Source organism: Octopus sinensis, linkage group LG13 (genome assembly GCF_006345805.1).
Source record: "Octopus sinensis linkage group LG13, ASM634580v1, whole genome shotgun sequence".
NCBI lineage: Eukaryota > Metazoa > Mollusca > Cephalopoda > Octopoda > Octopodidae > Octopus > Octopus sinensis.
The window spans coordinates 60,360,295-60,379,337 of NC_043009.1; the positions used below are offsets into that span (position 1 = coordinate 60,360,295).

At 37.7% G+C, this 19,043-nt stretch overlaps 1 protein-coding gene across 4 annotated transcripts in view; it reads left to right on the forward strand.

Moving 5' to 3' along the window:
• The window catches only part of LOC115218424, a 75,269-nt gene that overhangs the window by 32,370 nt on the left and 23,856 nt on the right, over window positions 1–19,043 (forward strand). For all 4 annotated transcript variants that reach the window (XM_029788232.2, XM_029788231.2, XM_036508424.1 and 1 more), the window contains exons 5-10: window positions 195–341; window positions 2,969–3,115; window positions 9,157–9,231; window positions 11,906–11,941; window positions 14,849–14,917; window positions 18,571–18,663. In XM_029788232.2, the coding sequence (XP_029644092.1) occupies window positions 195–341; window positions 2,969–3,115; window positions 9,157–9,231; window positions 11,906–11,941; window positions 14,849–14,917; window positions 18,571–18,663 (567 nt within the window). The remainder of the gene's footprint in view (window positions 1–194; window positions 342–2,968; window positions 3,116–9,156; window positions 9,232–11,905; window positions 11,942–14,848; window positions 14,918–18,570; window positions 18,664–19,043) is intronic.

Consider the following 19,043-nt stretch of genomic DNA (forward strand, 5'->3'; position numbering starts at 1 on the left):
CCATGCGAACACATTTCTCTCCTACCACATCACGATTCTCTCTCATACACTGTCTTGCAACGCGAAATACTTCAAGTCTTTGGTCCCCATGGCGCAGAACATTGGCAATTTTTTTCTTATCTGCTTCCCTCTGGCTAAATAAACCTGTCTCCTAGCTATATATATATATATATACATGAATATTTTTGTTTCAGAGTGTCCAGAAAATACAACTGTTTGCAACAGACAAATAACTTGTCCTGAAAGACTTTATTATCAGGAATGTAAGGTGCCATTTGTGAACAATGCCACATTGAATTGCAGTAACAGCCTGAAATGGGAATCAAACTTTACGTGCCCAGGTAAAAGGAATCTCAATGCATTATCACCATTGCTGTTGTTATTAATCTTTGCCATTTATTCCATATTTTTCTTTTTTGTCACTATATGATATTGGAGATGTTACTTTGGCATTGATTGTTGATTAATCATATTGATTTGAGAATAATCCATTGGGAGTTATATAGAACAGATTTGACCATACTGAGAAGTGGTATGAACATGAACCTAATAAAGGGCTAGAAAGTAAGGAATATAAGATTTGAAATTTTAACATTCAGAATTGCAGAGTTATAGAAGCTAGGTCTGATTTAGAAGCACTAGCAGGCAAAAAGAATAGGAAGTGCCAGGTAACTGACTTTACCATTGTAAATGGTGAAAAGGTGAATACAAGAGGTTTACAGAAAACCTCAGTGTACCAGCACCTAGCCACTGAGTTCTAGATGCATTAGGAACAATTCCTAAAGATTTGAAAAGATTGATAGAGGAAATAGGCATTAAAGCCTAGTTTTGTGCTGCTCCATAAAACAATATTATTAAAGATAGCAGAAATACTTAGGAAAGTTCTCGGTATCTAAGATTACTTGTTGTAGACAGATGTTAGGATTTTTTTTCCAGCTGTCTAATCTGTTTTGCATATATGAAATAATAATAATAATAATAATAATAATAATAATGATAGACCTACCAAAAACTGAGCAAATATAAAGATCTTGAAATAGAAATCAGCAAAATGTGGAACCTGAAGACTAAAACAATACCTATTGTCATAGGTGTCCTGGGAATGATAGCAAAAGGGGCTGATTGCTACCTAACTCAGATACCAGGAAACCCAAAAATGGCAGAAATTCAAAAGAAAGTGCTTATGGGAACTGCTCATATTCTACGCAAAATACTTTCTATGTAATCTCAAGGTTTAAAACAAACATAATTTTCGTATGTTTTTTTAGACATTCACTAGTACAACACTAAGTACAAAACCAAATATATGGCACCCTAGGCATAACACTAACATGAACTTCCAACTTGTTGTCTCTTGAGGTCTCTGGGTGAGACTTGGAGCCAACTTGTACAAATGTAAATCAAAAGTCAAACAGAATAATAATAATAGTAATAATCCGTTCTACTATAGTTACGAGGCCTGAAATTTGTGGGGAGGAGACTAGTCAATTATATCAACCTCAATGTTTCATTGGTACTTCATTTATCGACCCTGAAAGGATGAAAGGTAAATTCAACGTCCACAGAATTTGAACTCAGAAAGTAAGAGTAGACGAAATGCTGCCAAGCATTTTGCCTGGCATGCTAATAATTCTGCCAGCTTGCCTCCTTAATAATAATAATAATAATAATAATAATAATTGTTTTGTCTTGGTATAAAAGACAGGTTACAACAAATATTCTGCTCAATACTAAGAGATTTGCTTGTCAGTTGATTGACCTTAACCAGTTGAGCATGTCTCTTAGTGGCTGACGATATGTGCATCTCTGATCACGAACAGAAGTAGTGGGGGAGCGTCATAGCCATGTGTTGAGAGGGATCCTTTGGGGTTTGAATAATTCACCTCTGGAAACATGGGTGTTTCGTTCAACATCCTTAACCCTTATTCAGGGACCTTTTGAGCAGGATGGTTACTCAACAAGAAAAAAATCTGACTCTAAAACCACATTAAATGTTCATACAGCACAAGGAGAGAAGACAAAAGGACAAGATGAACTAGCAAAAAAATTACTGGATAATTCCAAATCCCGGATTTCTGGCTTTGCATTAAGAAATGCTTTGCCTCATCAGTGGAATATATGCAGAAAGTAACATAAATACACATATATATACATACAACATACAAATACTTACATATACAAATGTATACATACATATATATGCACGTATGCAACACAACCAGTTTAAATTGCCCGCTTCTTAATTCCATGTGCGATATGGTTAAAACATCACTGCAGTAAACACAATGACGAAATAAATTTAAAATTCATATAAATAAGGATAAGATCGTTAATTTAAATTAAATAACGATCTTATCAAGTGGCCAGCATGGAAACAAAAACCTTCAAAGGTAATAATTATCATTAAAATTATAATCTATGGTATCTACGAGATTCCGCCATGCTGGAAATAGCAGCCAAAATCTGACTCTAAAACCACATTAAATGTTCATAAAGCACAAGGAGAGAAGACAAAAAGACAAAATAAAACTAGCAAAAAATTACTGGATAATTCCAGATCCCGGATTTCTGGCTTTGCATTAAGAAATGCTTTGCCTCATATATATGTGTGTGGAGGCGCAATGACCCAGTGGTTAGGGCAGCGGACTCGCGGTCATAGGATCGCGGTTTCGATTCCCAGACCAGGCGTTGTGAGTGTTTATTGAGCGAAAACACCCAAAGCTCCACGAGGCTCTGGCAGAGGGTGGTGGCGATCCCTGCTGTACTCTATTACCACAACTTCCTCTCTTTCTTCTGTTGGCCTGCTCGCTTAGCCAGCAGGATGACGTCATTTGAAGGCTAAAACAATGCAAAGCGCATTGTAACCAGCGATGTGTAGCAACATCTGATAGCCTAGTTGGTCACATGATCACATGATATATATATATATATATATATATATATATATATATGAATATTTTTGTTTCAGAATGTCCAGAAAATACAATTATTTGCAACAGACCAGTAACATGTCCTGAAAGGCATTATTATAAAGAATGTAAGGTGCCTTTTGTGGACAATGGCAAATTGGTGTGCGGTGAGAATCTGGAATGGAAACCACTCTTTACATGTCCAGGTAAAAGGAATCTCAATGCATTATCATTATTATTATTGTTGTTGTTGTTGTTGTTATTAACCTTTGCAATTTATTCTTGTTATTCTTTTTTGCCACTTAATAATATTGGATGAATGAGGAATGTTTGAGTGGAGAACATACTCTGTGAACCAAAATAATAGTCCATACTCTCTTTTTACTCTTTTACTTGTTTCAATCATTTGACTGCGGCCATGCTGGAGCACCGCCTTTAGTCGAGCAACTCGACCCCGGGACTTATTCTTTTTGTAAGCCCAGTACTTATTCTATCGGTCTCTTTTTGCCGAAACGCTAAGTGACGGGGGACGTAAACACACCAGCATCGGTTGTCAAGCAATGCTAGGGGAACAAACACAGACACACAAACACACACACATACATATATATATATATATATATATATATATATATATACATATATACGACAGGCTTCTTTCAGTTTCCGTCTACCAAATCCACTCACAAGGCATTGGTCGGCCCGGGGCTATAGCAGAAGACACTTGCCCAAGATGCCACACAGTGGGACTGAACCCGGAACCATGTGGTTGGTTAGCAAGCTACTTACCATACAGCCACTCCTGCGCCTATGATGAATTTTTTTATATTTTCTAAATAACTGCCTGGGGGATTTTGAAAACAATTTACATGATGGTACAGTACACTATTTTCGGTTTGTATACATAATTTATGATATGTAGCTGTCTTAGTTTTCATATTATTTTTCAGGTAATCTGCAAAAATAGTCCTGGTATAATAATGTACAGTTTTGATCACTAATAAGGATAGAAATACTATTTCAAGAACAATTATTTTAAATAACTCATATGACACAACTGTACCATTGAGCAACAAAATACATAACATATTCACAGAAACTTTGACACTTTGATTAGTGTTTGGTGTATGAACCATTTTGTTTGATGACCTCAAAAATGTGGTTAGTCGATTCAGTTGGTGTTTTGATAGTAGAGGGTAGGACTGCCTTAGCAGAGTCTTGCATTGCCTTCCAAAGTGTTTCCTTAGATGGGTGCTGCTTGCCATTCTGGTAAATCTCATGTTTGACGATACTCCAAAAGTTCTCAATGGGAATCAAATCTGGAGAACAGGCTGGCCACTTTATCAAAGTTTCTCCTTTGAATCTCAATGAGACAATCTCTTCAGTTCTCTTAGTAGCATATGGTAGGATCTTATCATGCATAAAAATAACATTGCTAAGCTCAGATAATGGGAGCTCTTTCACCCAGTCACTTAGGACATCACAGCATGTGGTAGCATTAATCTTCACACCTTCTGGCACTTTAAATGGACTAATCATCCTGTTTCCCATGATTCCAACTCAAACCATCACTCTTCCACCTCCTTGCTGATGGTGCAAATGCATGTGAGCAGGGTTGTCATAAAACACCCTTAGCCCAACCATCCGGCCCATTTAGCATGGCTTGGCACACATCAGTGAACAAAATATGCTTGACACTGGTCATTCAACCCCATTCTAACCGAGCATTTTTGTGTTTGGGAGTCAATGGAGGCTTAAAAAACAGGTTTCTTCTCTTTCGCAAAGCTACTAATTACTTTATAGTAGAAGACACTTGCTTGGATAAAATGACCCAGTGTCCTCCATGTTGGTCTTTGGCATGTTGGGAGAGTATGAAGGATTGTTTTTTGTCATCATATTGTCTCAGATGTTCATTTAGTCTCCCCACAATGCCCCTAGATGTCTCGCCTATTTATATTATGTTCTTGTCTGTACACACAAGCACACTTCATACAAGGAAACATATGGCGACACATCCATACATAACAGATGCACATACATAGTCACACAAACCCATACACAGACACACTCAAACATGTACACACAAATACATACACACACACACACAAACATAAACATGAACACACAAGCACATGGATATGTAGAATACATACATACATACATACATACATACATACGTGCACACATGCATATTTATATATATATATATATGCATACACGAAACATCCAGAGTACATACATACATGCACACATGCATACAGACAAAAATGAAAATTTTAGTAAAAATAAATAAGTAAATGCGCAGGAGTGGCTGTGTGGTAAGTAGCTTGTTTACCAGCCACATGGTTCCGGGTTCAGTCCCACTGTGTGGCATCTTGGGCAAGTGTCTTCTGCTATAGCCCCGGGCCGACCAATGCCTTGTGAGTGGATTTGGTAGACGGAAACTGAAAGAAGCCTGTCATATATATGTGTGTTTGTATGTATGTGTGTGTATGTTTGTGTGTCTGTGTTTGTCCCCCTAGCATTGCTTGACAACCGATGCTGGTGTGTTTATGTCCCCGTCACTTAGCGGTTCGGCAAAAAGAGACCGATAGAATAAGTACTGGGCTTACAAAGAATAAGTCCTGGGGTCGAGCTGCTCGATTAAAGGCGGTGCTCCAGCATGGTCGCAGTCAATTGACTGAAACAAGTAAAAGAGTAAAAAAGAGAGTAAAGAGTAAATGAGTGAAAATCGGTGAGTGTGTTAAATTAATAAGGCACTAAAAGAGAATGACTCTCCCCAGACACAATTTAATAATATCAATTTGGAAGTAAATGTATAATTTTGGGTCATCCCATAAATAATATGGTTCTTTTATACTTCTTTTATTTTTCAAAATTAAGATGAAGTTCTTTTTATAGATCTAAAATATATTGTCCTTCATTTTCTATAAAGCTCTTTCATCTGTTTGGTAAACTTACAAGGCCCCTTTCCAAAATTCACTTGTCTGTAATGAAAAATACTCTTCCAGTACTGTTCTGACCTTATCTACAGAATTCATATTTTTTCTGTCCAAATGATTTTGAAGACTGCAGAATAAATGATAATCAGATGGGACAATGTCTGGCGAATATGGTGAGTGGGGCATCATTTCCCATTCAGACTGCTCCAGCCTTTGGAATGTCATCCTTGCTGTATGTGGCTGAGTATTATCCTGGTGGAAGAACACCTTTCATCTTGAAACCAAAGATTACTATTTTTTCTTCTAGCACTGACTTAAGCTGCTCAAGCTGCTTGCAGTAGATCTCCTTTGTTATTGTTTGGTTTGGGTTTAAAAGTCCAGAATGGTGAAATTTTTCATATCCCATCAAACAGATAACAACACCTTACATGGGTGAAGACCTTCTTTAGCCTGGGGTACTGGTGTTTCTCCTTTTCCTACCCACTGTCTTTGGCACTTGACATTTTTATAGAGAATCCATTTCTCATCAACAATCACTATTTGGTTGAAAAAAAGGTTCATTTGTGAGACATGATAGCAAAGAAGATCACACATTCACTCTCTGTGTGCTATTAGACTCAGAAAGTTTGTGAGGATCCCGTTGACCCAATTTGCTCATTTTTCTGATGGCATGTAGGTGTCGATGAATGGTTGAATGACCAAATCCAAGCTTCTCTGCTAATTCCTCAACAGTTACAATGAGATTTTGTTCTGCCACAGTTTGCAGAACATCTTTGTCAAGCTCTACAAATCTTCCAGGAAGAGGCTTATCTTCTAGGCTGTAGTTTCTGTCTCAGAATTTCTGGAACCACCGTTGACACTGGCTTAAGCTTATTGTTCGATCCCCGTATACTGCATTAATATCCCTCACACTTTCTATTGCATTGTTGCTTTATTGGACTCATAAACCAAAATATGCTAAATATGCTCCTTTATAATTTCCATTATAGCTTAGAAAAAATAACTTTTAAAATTGAACTGCACTCTTCAAAACTTGCACTACGAATAAGTGCAAGTTAAAATTAGGACCTGCTTTTTCATTTTATAGCAAGTTGATGCAGGTAGTTATCCTGACCCCCTCCAACTTTTAGTCCATGCAATTGAAGAAATCCGCATTATTTATGGGATGACCCAATACATTTCTTCAAGGCAAAGATCATATGTAGAATTGCCAGTATTGTATGATGATGTGTAACTAATAATGGACTACTTTAAATCATAGGAACCTCTATCTTGCCCAGGATATTAATCGTCTGGAAACCGTTCAGCAACATGCAACCGAGAGAATACCCTCCATCAGGCATTTGCAAAACACACACACACATGTGATCACGATTATTTTGATTTGGTGTAAAAAAGATTTATGCTAATGTCATTGGTAGGAAAGAAACACCTGAAGGGACATTCATCAAAAAGCTCTGGTTTTAGGGGTTCATTGCTGAGTTTTTCTTTCCTTCAATGAACAATATGAACTTATATTGTTGTTGTGACCCCCTTTAGTCATGAATGACCATGGGATTGCACCTACAAAGTTACCCTCCAAGGCACAAGTCTAGGCAAGGTTGTTTATGGAAGACCAGCAGTCACCCACACATACCAGCCTCCCCTCTCCATGCCACCGATGTTATCCAAGGGAAAGGCAAAGGGGCCGATACAGATTGGCACCAGTGAGGTCGCAGCTCATTTATTAACATGCAAGTGGCTGAGCACTCCACAGACACGTGTACCCTTAACGTAGTTCTCAGGGAGATTCAGTGTGACACAGAGTGTGACAAGGCTGGCCCTTTGAAATACAGGTACAGCAGAAACAGGAAGTAAGAGTGAGAGAAAGTTGGGGCGAAAGAGTACAGCAGGGATCACCACCACCCCCTGCTGGAGCATCGTGGAGCTTTAGGTGTTTTCGCTCAATAAACACTCACAATGTCCAGTCTGGGAATTGAAATTGTGATCCTATGACTGCGATTCCACTGCCCTAACCACTGGGCCATTGCGCCTCCACATGAACTTATATAAACTCAAATATTTACATATATGATAGGCTTCCACACAGTCTCTGTCTACTTAATCCCATTCTCAAGCTATTGGTCAATCTGAGCAGTCTTGTAGATGACAGTTAGCCGTGGTGATTCACAGTCAGGTTGAATCTAGAATGTGAAGTGAACTTCTGAATCACCTAGACATGCATCCTTCCAGGCAGGAACTCAGTTCTTAGTTGAAACTATTTTCATTTAAGGCAGCGAGCTGGCAGAAACGTTAGCACGCCGGGTGAAATGCGTAGCCATATTTCGTCTGCCGTTACGTTCTGAGTTCAAATTCCACTGAGGTCGACTTTGCCTTTCATCATTTCGGGGTCAATAAACTAAGTACCAGTTACACACTGGAGCTGATGTAATCGACTTAATCCCTTTGTCTGTCCTTGTTTGTCCCCTCTGTGTTTAGCCCCTTGTAGGTAGTAAATAAATAGAAACTATTATCATTTCTAAAAATCTTAGTAAAGGTATGAATGTTATTTGAAGAGGGTTTTTTACTCTTTCTGATTGTCTTCAATGTTATCAACTGCTTTCCTTCTCATTTTTTCATACCTTCTATGTCAGGGGTGGGCGAACTTTTTTGATCGCGGGCCGCACAGTGCATCTTTGGAACCTTGGCGGGCCTCATTTATAAAAATCAATTGAAAATATTTTTAAAGGCGGTTATAGACCTATAAACACACAATTGATTGAAAGGAAATTTTGTGAAATATTCCTCTCGTCGGGCCGCATGAAAACCTAGGGCGGCCCGCGGGCCGTAGTTTGCCCACCCCTGTTCTATGTTATTAATAAGGGAATTATTAATATCATGCCATTGCTTTTGTTGTTTGTGTGTGTGTGTGTGTGTGTAAAAGGCACCCATGCTGGTGATATGTAAAAGGTATCCATGCCAGTCACTTGTTAAAGGCAACCACAACAGCGGCACATTAGAAGCACTCAGTACACTCTGTGGAGTGGTTGGTGCTGAGAAGGGCATCCAGCCATAGAAACCAAGCCAAAACAAACTGGAGCCTGGTGCAGCTCTCCAGCTTACCAGTTCCAGTCAAGCTCTCTAACCCATACCAGCATGAAAAATGGACATTGAAAAATAATGATGATAATGAGTGACATCAATTTGTCGATTTTTTTTTTTTTTTTTTTTTTTTTTTGTATTTTTCCTTGAAATATTTTGTATTTATATGTAGTATTCATGCACAGTTTTCAGAACATTAACCTATTGCTTCCTTTTAATTTCAGATCCTGAAAGTCCAATTCTTGCAATTATTTTGGGTATCCTCTTTGGTGTTGCTCTTCTTATTATTATTATTGCAGGTTTGTGCATTTTTTTTTTTTTTTTCTAATAATAACCATAAAAATCTTATAAATCCAGTGTCACACCTTAGAATTTTCTCAACCTCTCTTCACTTAGCTTCATTTATTTTCATAGATTTTACATCTGTAATTCCAGCCTCAAGGTTTACTGAAACGTTGAATCAACATCCATATTTTTGTCTTTCTTTTTCTATAATCACAGAGTACTGACTTTTAGTAAATTACTGTAATTTTCTTCTATAAAAATGTTTTGCACATTCTGTGATTTGTGAAGCAATTGATAAATTCTTTTTTTATTTAAATTTTAAATAATTTGAAATGTCACATTTTCATATAATGAATCATCATCATCATCGTTTAACATCCGTTATCCATGCTAGCATGGGTTGGACAGTTCGACTGGGGGCTGGGAAGCCAGGAGGCCGCACCAGGTTCCAGTCTGATCTAGCAGAGTTTCTACAGCTGGATGCCCTTCCTAATACCAACCACTCCGTGATTGTAGTGGGTGCTTTTTACATGCCACCAGCATAGGTGCCAGGGGAGGCTGGCAGTGTCCACAATCGGTTGGTGCTTTTTATGTGCCACTGGCACAGAAGCCAGTCAAGGTGGCACTGGCATCGGCCACATTCAGATGGTGCTTTTTACATGCCACCGGCACAGGTATCACAACTACAATTTCCATTTGATATTTATTTTGATGTAACTTAAAAAGTGGGTAGTTAGATGGTAAACAGAAAAGTTCTGGAATATTCATAATGTCTGACGTCCGTTTAGGATGGTCTATGAAAGTTTGTACATTTTGCCTATCATTAGAAGTTCTGTTTAAATCTTAGCACACTTGAGATATTCTTCCTACTATTAACCATCCAGTCATGGAAGATGTGTGGAATTGTTTTGGTAGCCAGATAAATTATGACCATAGGCAGCGAGCTGGCAGACACATTAGCACGCCAGGTGAAATGCTTAGCGGTATTTCGTCTGTCATTACGTTCTGAGTTCAAATTCCGCCCAGGTCGACTTTGCCTTTCATCCTTTCGGGGTCAGTAAATTAAGTACCAGGAGTCGATGTAATCGACTTAATCCCTTTGTCTCTCTTTGTTTGTCCTCTCTGTGTTTAGCCCCTTGTGGGTACTAAGGAAATAGGTATTTCGTCTGCCGTTACGTTCTGAGTTCAAATTTCGCCGAGGTCGACTTTGCCTTTCATCATTTCAGGGTCGATAAATTAAGTACCAGTTATGCACTGGGGTCAATGTAATCGACTTAATCACTTTTTTGTCCTTGTTTGTCCCCTCTATGTTTAGCCCCTTATGGGCAATAAAGAAATACAGACAAATTATGACCAACAGTTTGGTCTGTTTAGGACACAGCACAATGGCTCTAGTAGTTACGTCTGAACTCATAATTATGTAGCTGGTATTCCAGTAGTTTCACTCAGATGACCATTATATCTCTATAAGTTGACTTATATTTATTTTTTAATGATTATCATGAAGCATAGGTACAGGAATTGCTGTGTGGTAAGAAGTCTGTTTCCCAATCACACGTTTTCAGATTTGGTCCATCTCTTTGATTTATCAAGTGTCTTTTGTTATAGCTCTGAACTGACCAAAGCCTTTTGAGTACATTTGGTGGGCAAAACCTGAAAGAAGCCTATTGTGTGTGTGTGTGTGAATGCACGTTCGTGTGTGTTGCAGTTTCCTTGCTTTGACATCATGTGATAGATGTAAGTGAGTATTACCATCATGTAAGCAATGTCCTTCATTTCTAATCTTCCAAGACATGTCTGGTCATAGGGAAATATTACCTTACTTGGTAACAGACGAGGGTTGGCAACAGGAGGGGCATCCATCTTTTGAAAATCCACCTCTTTATCTCTCCCTCTCAGCTCTCACATTCCTCTCTACACCTACATACAACTCACACACCTCTATGAAGGAAGTGAATAGTGCAGCAAAGGTGTCAGCAAGAAACTGGAATACCTCAGAAATAGAGCTGTTTCTAAGAGACTGGGTAATAGCTGAGAATGATCTTCCCAACAATGCTATGTTGTTGCTCTGAAAAGTGTGTTCCATGGTGCAAATGAAGCAGAAGTAAAGTGAATTCATCTGCTTCTATGCCTGGAAGAATTCTTATCACAATACAGGCCTGCAATGAAGAGCCAAAAGGTGTATGTGCAATGGCCCCAATAGCTTACTTGCATGTACACATATCTTTCAACATGACTCAGCACCCATTCATACTACAGAGGTTGTAGGAGAGTGGCTTAATGACAACATCCCACTATTGGACTGGCTTGCACAGAATCCTGATTTAAATCCCATTGAACATTTCTGGAATGTTTTGGAAGCCGATTTTATGCTAGACCACTCCAACCCACATTGATACCCTTGCTCATTTCAGCGCTACATGAAGAATAGGCTGCCATTCCTGATGAAACTTTCAACCACCTGATTGAAAGTATGCCTGCAAGAGTGGAGGCTGCCCTCAAGGCTAACAATGCATCCATACCATGCTGACTGCCAGTTTTCTCGATGGAGGCTGGCCCAAGCTTGTACCTCATTATCAGGTGGATGTCCAGATACTTTTGATCACATAGTGTATCCATCCATCCATCCATTTATATATCTATCTTTGCATATCTTTAAAATATTTTGTTTCTCTTTTCTATTTTTAGGTGCTGTATGCTGTCTTAGGAGACGAAGAAGCTCAGGTGAGAGTAATTTCTTTATTATGATACAATTTCCTAAATCTGTTTCATTGTCATCTTTTTGATTGTTTTTGTGAAGCTGAACGACCAACTTCTAAAAAACAACAAATGATAAATAGAGTGAGCTTAGTAACTTCATACAAAATATTGTTAAACAAAGTTCTTAAAGCAGTCCCTCATTCTTGTTGTTGACCAAACTCTTATCGTGGTTCGGCAACAGCATCCAGAACTCAGCAGTAAAATTCTTCAAACTTTTTATTCTTGATATTGTAGCTCTAGGATTTGAAACCTTTTCACTAAATTACCAGTTCGCTGTCATGAGAGATCCACATTTGGGGCATGCAGCCTTAATGTGAATACTCTATTTACCGACCAGTCAGTTTGCAGGATATCAAACTACCAGTTAGAACTTGATCTCAAGTTTCCTTGAGAATCATGCCCTTTTCTCCAATTAAGCAGAGCTCTAATGTCATATATATCTTTATATATAAAAGTAAGGTTGTGTGCTGTCAGTCTCCTACGATTTAGATTCCTAACTACTCCCACATTTTGCAGTGCAGTTTAACCAAAACCGGGTATCTTATAGTCGTGATTCATATCGAGCCCTTTTGGGTATTAGCGCACGTATACGATGAGTCTACGATTTAAAAAAAAATTTACAATCAATTTTTCCCATTTTTAATGCATTTTTGGCATATATAAGGGAAGTAACTCTCTAAAAATTTATTATTAAATCTCAGAACGTAAAAAGCTACAGTAACACCCCCCCCCTTTGTGGTTAGCCATATTGAGATGGCTATTATACTTTACATCTCTAAAAATGCTTATATAGTTATTTCCCTTACAAACCCGAGCAACGCCGGGCGATACTGCTAGTCACATATATATTACAGAAAATAGTTTTTGTATGTGAAAGACACACAGGATCCATAAATCAGGAAACTGATTCTCAAATGCCCTGGTGGCTCATTAGAAGTAGTAGATAATTTCTGCTACCTTGTAGACCAAATTGGTAGTGGGGAGTTCCATAAAGAAGTGCCGATGGAACACATGGAATTGGGAGATCCAGGAAGATATGGAATGTCCTGAAGTACAACCTCAGGAAGGTGGACCTTTCAGGTGAGATGACAAAGGACCAAGATACCTGCTACCTGGCTGTACTCAAGAAGACCCATACCCCACAGAAGTGTTTAGACCAATCATTCTGGTGGTGTAAAGAATTTGTAGCGAAGCCATTTAAAAATGCCCATGCAGTTCCACATAAAAGTGGCGCAGGAGTGACTGTGTGGTAAGTAGCTTGCTTACCAACCACATGGCTCCAGGTTCAGTCCCTCTGCGTGGCACCTTGGGCAAGTGTCTTCTACTATAGCCCCGGGCCGACCAATGCCTTGTGAGTGGATTTGGTAGACGGAAACTGAAAGAAGCCTGTCGTATATATGTATATATATATGTATGTGTTTGTGTGTCTGTGTTTGTTCCCCTAGCATTGCTTGACAACTGATGCTGGTGTGTTTACGTCCCCGTCACTTAGCGGTTCGGCAAAAGAGACCGATAGAATAAGTACTGGGCTTACAAAGAATAAGTCCCGGGGTCGATTTGCTCAACTAAAGGCAGTGCTCCTGCATGGCCGCAGTCAAATGACTGAAACAAGTAAAAGAGTAAAAGAGTATATGGTGTAATATAAAAGGGCTTGTGTGGCACCACATAAAAGTGTCCAGGCAACATCACATCAAAGCACCCATGCAGCGCCATGTAGAAGTGCCTTATACGGCGCTAGATTAAAAGCTCCCGTGCTGTACCTCATTAAAGCACCCAGCACACTCTGTTAAGTGGATGGCATAAGGAAGTGCATTCGGCCATAGAAACGATGCCAAATCAAACTGGAGTCTGGTGTAGCACCCACCAGCTTGCCAGCCCTGGTTAATCTGTCCAGCATGAAGAATGGACATTAAACAATGATAATATATATATATATATATATATATATATGTGTGTGTATATAATAAATATTAGGGAATAAATCCAAATTTACAGGGAAAAAAATCAGATTTAGGATTAAATCCAATTTTATAGTAAAATATTATATAATATTAATTAGAGACAAAACCACTATTTAGCAAAACAAACATGGAAAGACTTAATCAATACATAAAATTTTAATAAAAAGTAAAAACGATGCCAAATCAAACTGGAGTCTGGTGTAGCACCCACCAGCTTGCCAGCCCTGGTTAATCTGTCCAGCATGAAGAATGGACATTATTAAAATTTTATGTATTGATTAAGTCTTTCCTTGTTTGTTTTGCAAAATAGTGGTTTTGTCTCTAATTAATATTATATATATGTATATATATATATATATATACATGTCTGAGAGCATTGAGAGTGATAGCAGGATATGAAAGGATATTTCACAGGACCAATATCCAAACTTGATGGAGGTTAAAATCATGGAAATGTCTCTTGGACAAGTTCTTCTTTAATTTGGCAATGTTTGTATGAAGTTTAGCTTGAGTTAAGACATATCCATATTGTATCTTATGTTTTACTGTATATATATATATATATATGTGTGTGTGTGTGTGTGTGTGTGTATATATGTATAATAATTATTTGAGAGAATATTGATCCTAACTTACAGGGAAAAAATTCAATTTAGAAATACTAAATCAAATTTCACACAGTATAATATATATATATATAAATTAGAAAAAAACCCCACCTTTTATCAATTCAAAATAAGCAATTAAATTACACCATCTAGAAAATTGCATATAATAGAAATATTAAAATTAAAATAACAATAAAATACCGATGATTAAGTAAATTGCAAAAAAAAATAATAAAAACGTATATATATATATATATATATATATATATTGTTTATGAAATTCTTTTTATATTTCTCCCTAGGTATTACAATTCAAAGAGATAGCGAAGAATACAGGCCACAAGACACTGGAATAATTACACCTGATGCAGGTAATGGCAAAATTAATAGACAAGGTGAAAATAGATGTGCAATTGAATTTAGGTGGCTTTTGTTCTCTAAGTTGTTATTATTTTAATTTTTTTGTTGCCGATGTCAGCTCCCTAGTTCAGTAGGCATAATTTCAAAGATATTCTAGTCATTATTATCTTCTCTTTTATTCAAACACTATAATTCCTGGACAACACATATTGTCGGTCCTGCAACATTCTGAAGAAAATAGAATATGATACCAGACAGATTTGGCTGTTATTTCTGGCAGGGGGAGAAACCCTATGGTGCCTTATACGTTGCCTTGTGGGTAATGTATCTGTGTGTGTGGGAGAGAGAGACAGAGAAAGTACATTTCCACAGCCAGACATTTTTCTCAGATGACTTGAGACAAACAACATTGCTTATATGATAATGTTCATTTGAAACCATTAAATGATGTCATGGCAATGTTTTGCACGCACACACATTTATAGATTTGTGTGTGTAGATCTATATATATATATATATGTGTGTAAAACTGAGAATATGTGTTTGTATTTGTGCATCACTAAAACTTGAGAACTCCCCAATCGATTTCATTCAAATTTTACACCTGCCTTACTTAGGGACAAAAACAGTTTCAACATCTTGCCTAATGTGAGGTCGGAGCAATCTCTTACTTCTTACATTATTTCAGTATTACATGTCAAAAGCGAAACAATAACATCTCGATTGTAATGTTAGATACTTTTAGTTTTAATACTTTCAGTATTAATACTGAAACTATTATCTCACTTATATATATATGCATACATACATTCATACAAACATACATACATATATATATATATTGTGTGTGCGTATATATACATATATTATGTGTGTGTGTATGTATATATATATATATGTATATATGTATATATATATATATATATATATATATATATATATATACTAGCAGAGATACCCGGCTTTTCCCGTGTGACATGGAATTGAAGAATTAGACTTTTCTCTTATATTTTCTCTAGTGAACTGGAATACCTATGATTCGGATTTCATCAAAATTGGAGATTATGGATTTTAATGAGGGTTCTTTCTCTCTTTACACACCCTAACAAAAATTCTAATCATGACATATTTATACCACACTACTCGTCTTTATCCCCAGCTTCCAAAATCCAAATCTTATGAAACTTATTGAAAGGTTTTTGCTCCTGAAAAATGGAACACATGGTAGGGTGGGGTGGGGTCTTAAAGTCAACCAGATAAGTTGAATTGTTGGGAATGTTTTTTAACTTGGGTCTTATATCTATTGTTCAAATTTCTTTGAAATAAGAAATATATGAATGTTCACTGAGTTGGTAAAAGAGAGCAAAGCTACAGGAAACCAAAAGACGAATGATCACAATAAGCAGTCAGCTACCCTACCCTAGTCGTTACCACTCCCTAATGTAGGATTCTTCAACATACAAGTGACAGGCATGGTCATAAGATGCATTAAGGTGTAACCCAACTGAAATAAACATTAACAACAGTGTGACATGAGGGCTAAGGGGAAATGATTGACAATGATCACTATGCCGATAGGTAACTGGACAGAATAAATTTGCAATCTATAAATCTCTTTGAATGACCAATCACTTATCTGGAAAAGCCTTGAAATCAGTGTTACCATCTGGGGACTATCACTGACCCAGTGATAATAAAAAGGCTCAAAGGAGGTCTGCAACCAAATAACTTTACTCAAAATAACACTTTCTAACTGAATCAGTAGAGGCAATGATGCCTCTCCTTTACTTGACAATTCATACACCACATTGCAGAAATCACAATCTCAATATATCTCAAAGCAAACTCTTACACTGTTGTACCATTGAATTACAAATAATGCTCCTCTTGTATGCTCGGGTGACTCTACAGCTTTCAAGAGTATAACTGTATTCATCTTGGCTTAGGAAAAGTTACTAAATTGTTGGGGTTAAGCCCCCATTAAGGGGTCTTACTAACTTCTAAGAAGTTGAAATTTTAGGAATATTACTTAATTTGTGTCTAATATATATGGTTAAAATTTCATCAACAGTAAAAATATATGAATTTTCATGGGGGTTATGGCCTCATTTATGCCCCATCACTTTCAAACATATACTGCATTACAACTGTCCTTATGCATAGAATATACTTTCCAAATTCCATAAAGACCCATTCAGTACTTTTGACCTAGTTTTGGATCATAAAAAATGACTAAAATTGGGTATGACTCCTTCATGAACTACATGATTTACAATGCAGATGATAAGACCCTTACCCACACCAACCAATATTTTAAGCATCTCAGTGATGATTCCTGATGGGCCAGGTGCTTTCCCTGTCTCCATATCCTTAATTGCTTTATCTATATATATATGCATATATATAAGTAGGTGAATGAATTATCCTATGTTTATCGTCAGCATGGAAAATTACACAATCACACACACAGACACAAATGCAGTTATATACACACACACATACACACACACACACAAACACTCGCACTCATTAACACACATTTCCATACATACAGCAAGCATACTGTCCCCTACCTATTTTTACTTCCTCCTATTATCCATTTTTGACGTCAATGCTTATAACGGATTTTTTAAAAAAAACACTCATTATCGCTTTGGTTACCATGTAGGCAATCATCGAAATTTTTGTTTGTCTTGTTGTTGAGAGAGGCTCCTTTCCTTTCCTGATGAGAAGATTGCATAATGCACCCTTTATTCCTTCGGAATGAAAATATGCTGTCTTTGAAACATGTGTCGAGAGTAAAGGAATTTTGTTAACATCTTCATTCGACTCCATTCTTTCATTTATTCATATATGCATATGTATATGTATGTGTATATATGTATCACTCTTTACAACACCTGTCTGTGTTTGGATTGTTCTTGCACAGAGGCCATCCGGACTCCCATCTTCGCTATGAGCAGAGATTAATCTTCTCTCTTTGCTTCTTTGTGCCACATGGGCTCAACTCTCCTCCCCTCTTCATCTAAACCTCCTCCTCTCTTCTCACACCTACTTCCTCCCACCCACCTCTCCTCTCTTGATCTGACACCTACTTCCTCTCTTCACTCCTATGCACCTTCTCCCTTCACCCCCTCCCTTGTTATCCCACACCGACACATTCCAACAACACCATCCCTATAATCCCATCACACACCCCACCCCATCTGTCAGGGGTACACCCTCAATGTTCAGTGGGAGGGAAATTAAGTGGGGCAGAGGAATGAACAGGTTGAGTGGGCAAGGATGATAGAGAGGGATTTTATGTAAAAGTGTAAGAGGAAATGGTTAGAGATAGGCAAGGATTGAGAGTAGCAAGTGATGGTGAGATGTATGGGAATGGTTGGATGGATTGCTATAGTAGATGTGTGAGCGCATTGAGACTGGTAGCAGGGTATGAGAGGTGTTAAGGATGGAGTATGGCAGAGGAGAGAATTCACAGGATCAATATCCAAACTTGATGGAGGTCAAATGGACTCATCAGAAAAATCTATAGAAATGTCTCTTGGACAAGTCCTGTGTTAACTTGGCCATGTTTGCTTGAAGTTCATCTTGAGCGAAGATGTATCCACATTGTATCTTACATGTTACTGTTTATGATACTTTTTTATATATTTCTTGTAAGGTCAAGATCCAGAAAATGGAATACCACTTAGGCCACTACCAAATGGAAATGCAGGAGGTGATGCTGAAAATAATGAAGGAAATGATATACCAGGTGAGAATGAATGTGTGATTGGATTTAAGTGGGTTTTGTTCTGTAAGTTGTTGTTATTTAAACTTTCTTAATACACATGTCAGCCCCTTAATTCAGTAGACCTAAGATCAATGATGTCCCCTTCGTGATAATCTTGTCTTTTATTCAGGGCCTATAATGCTTGGGTAACATATACTCTCTCTCTTTTACTCTTTTACTTGTTTCAGTCATTTGACTGCGGCCATGCTGGAGCACCGCCTTTAGTCGAGCAAATCGACCCCGGGACTTATTCTTTGTAAGCCCAGTACTTATTCTATCGGTCTCTTTTGCCGAACCACTAAGTGACTGGGACGTAAACACACCAGCATCGGTTGTCAAGCAATGCTAGGGGGACAAACACA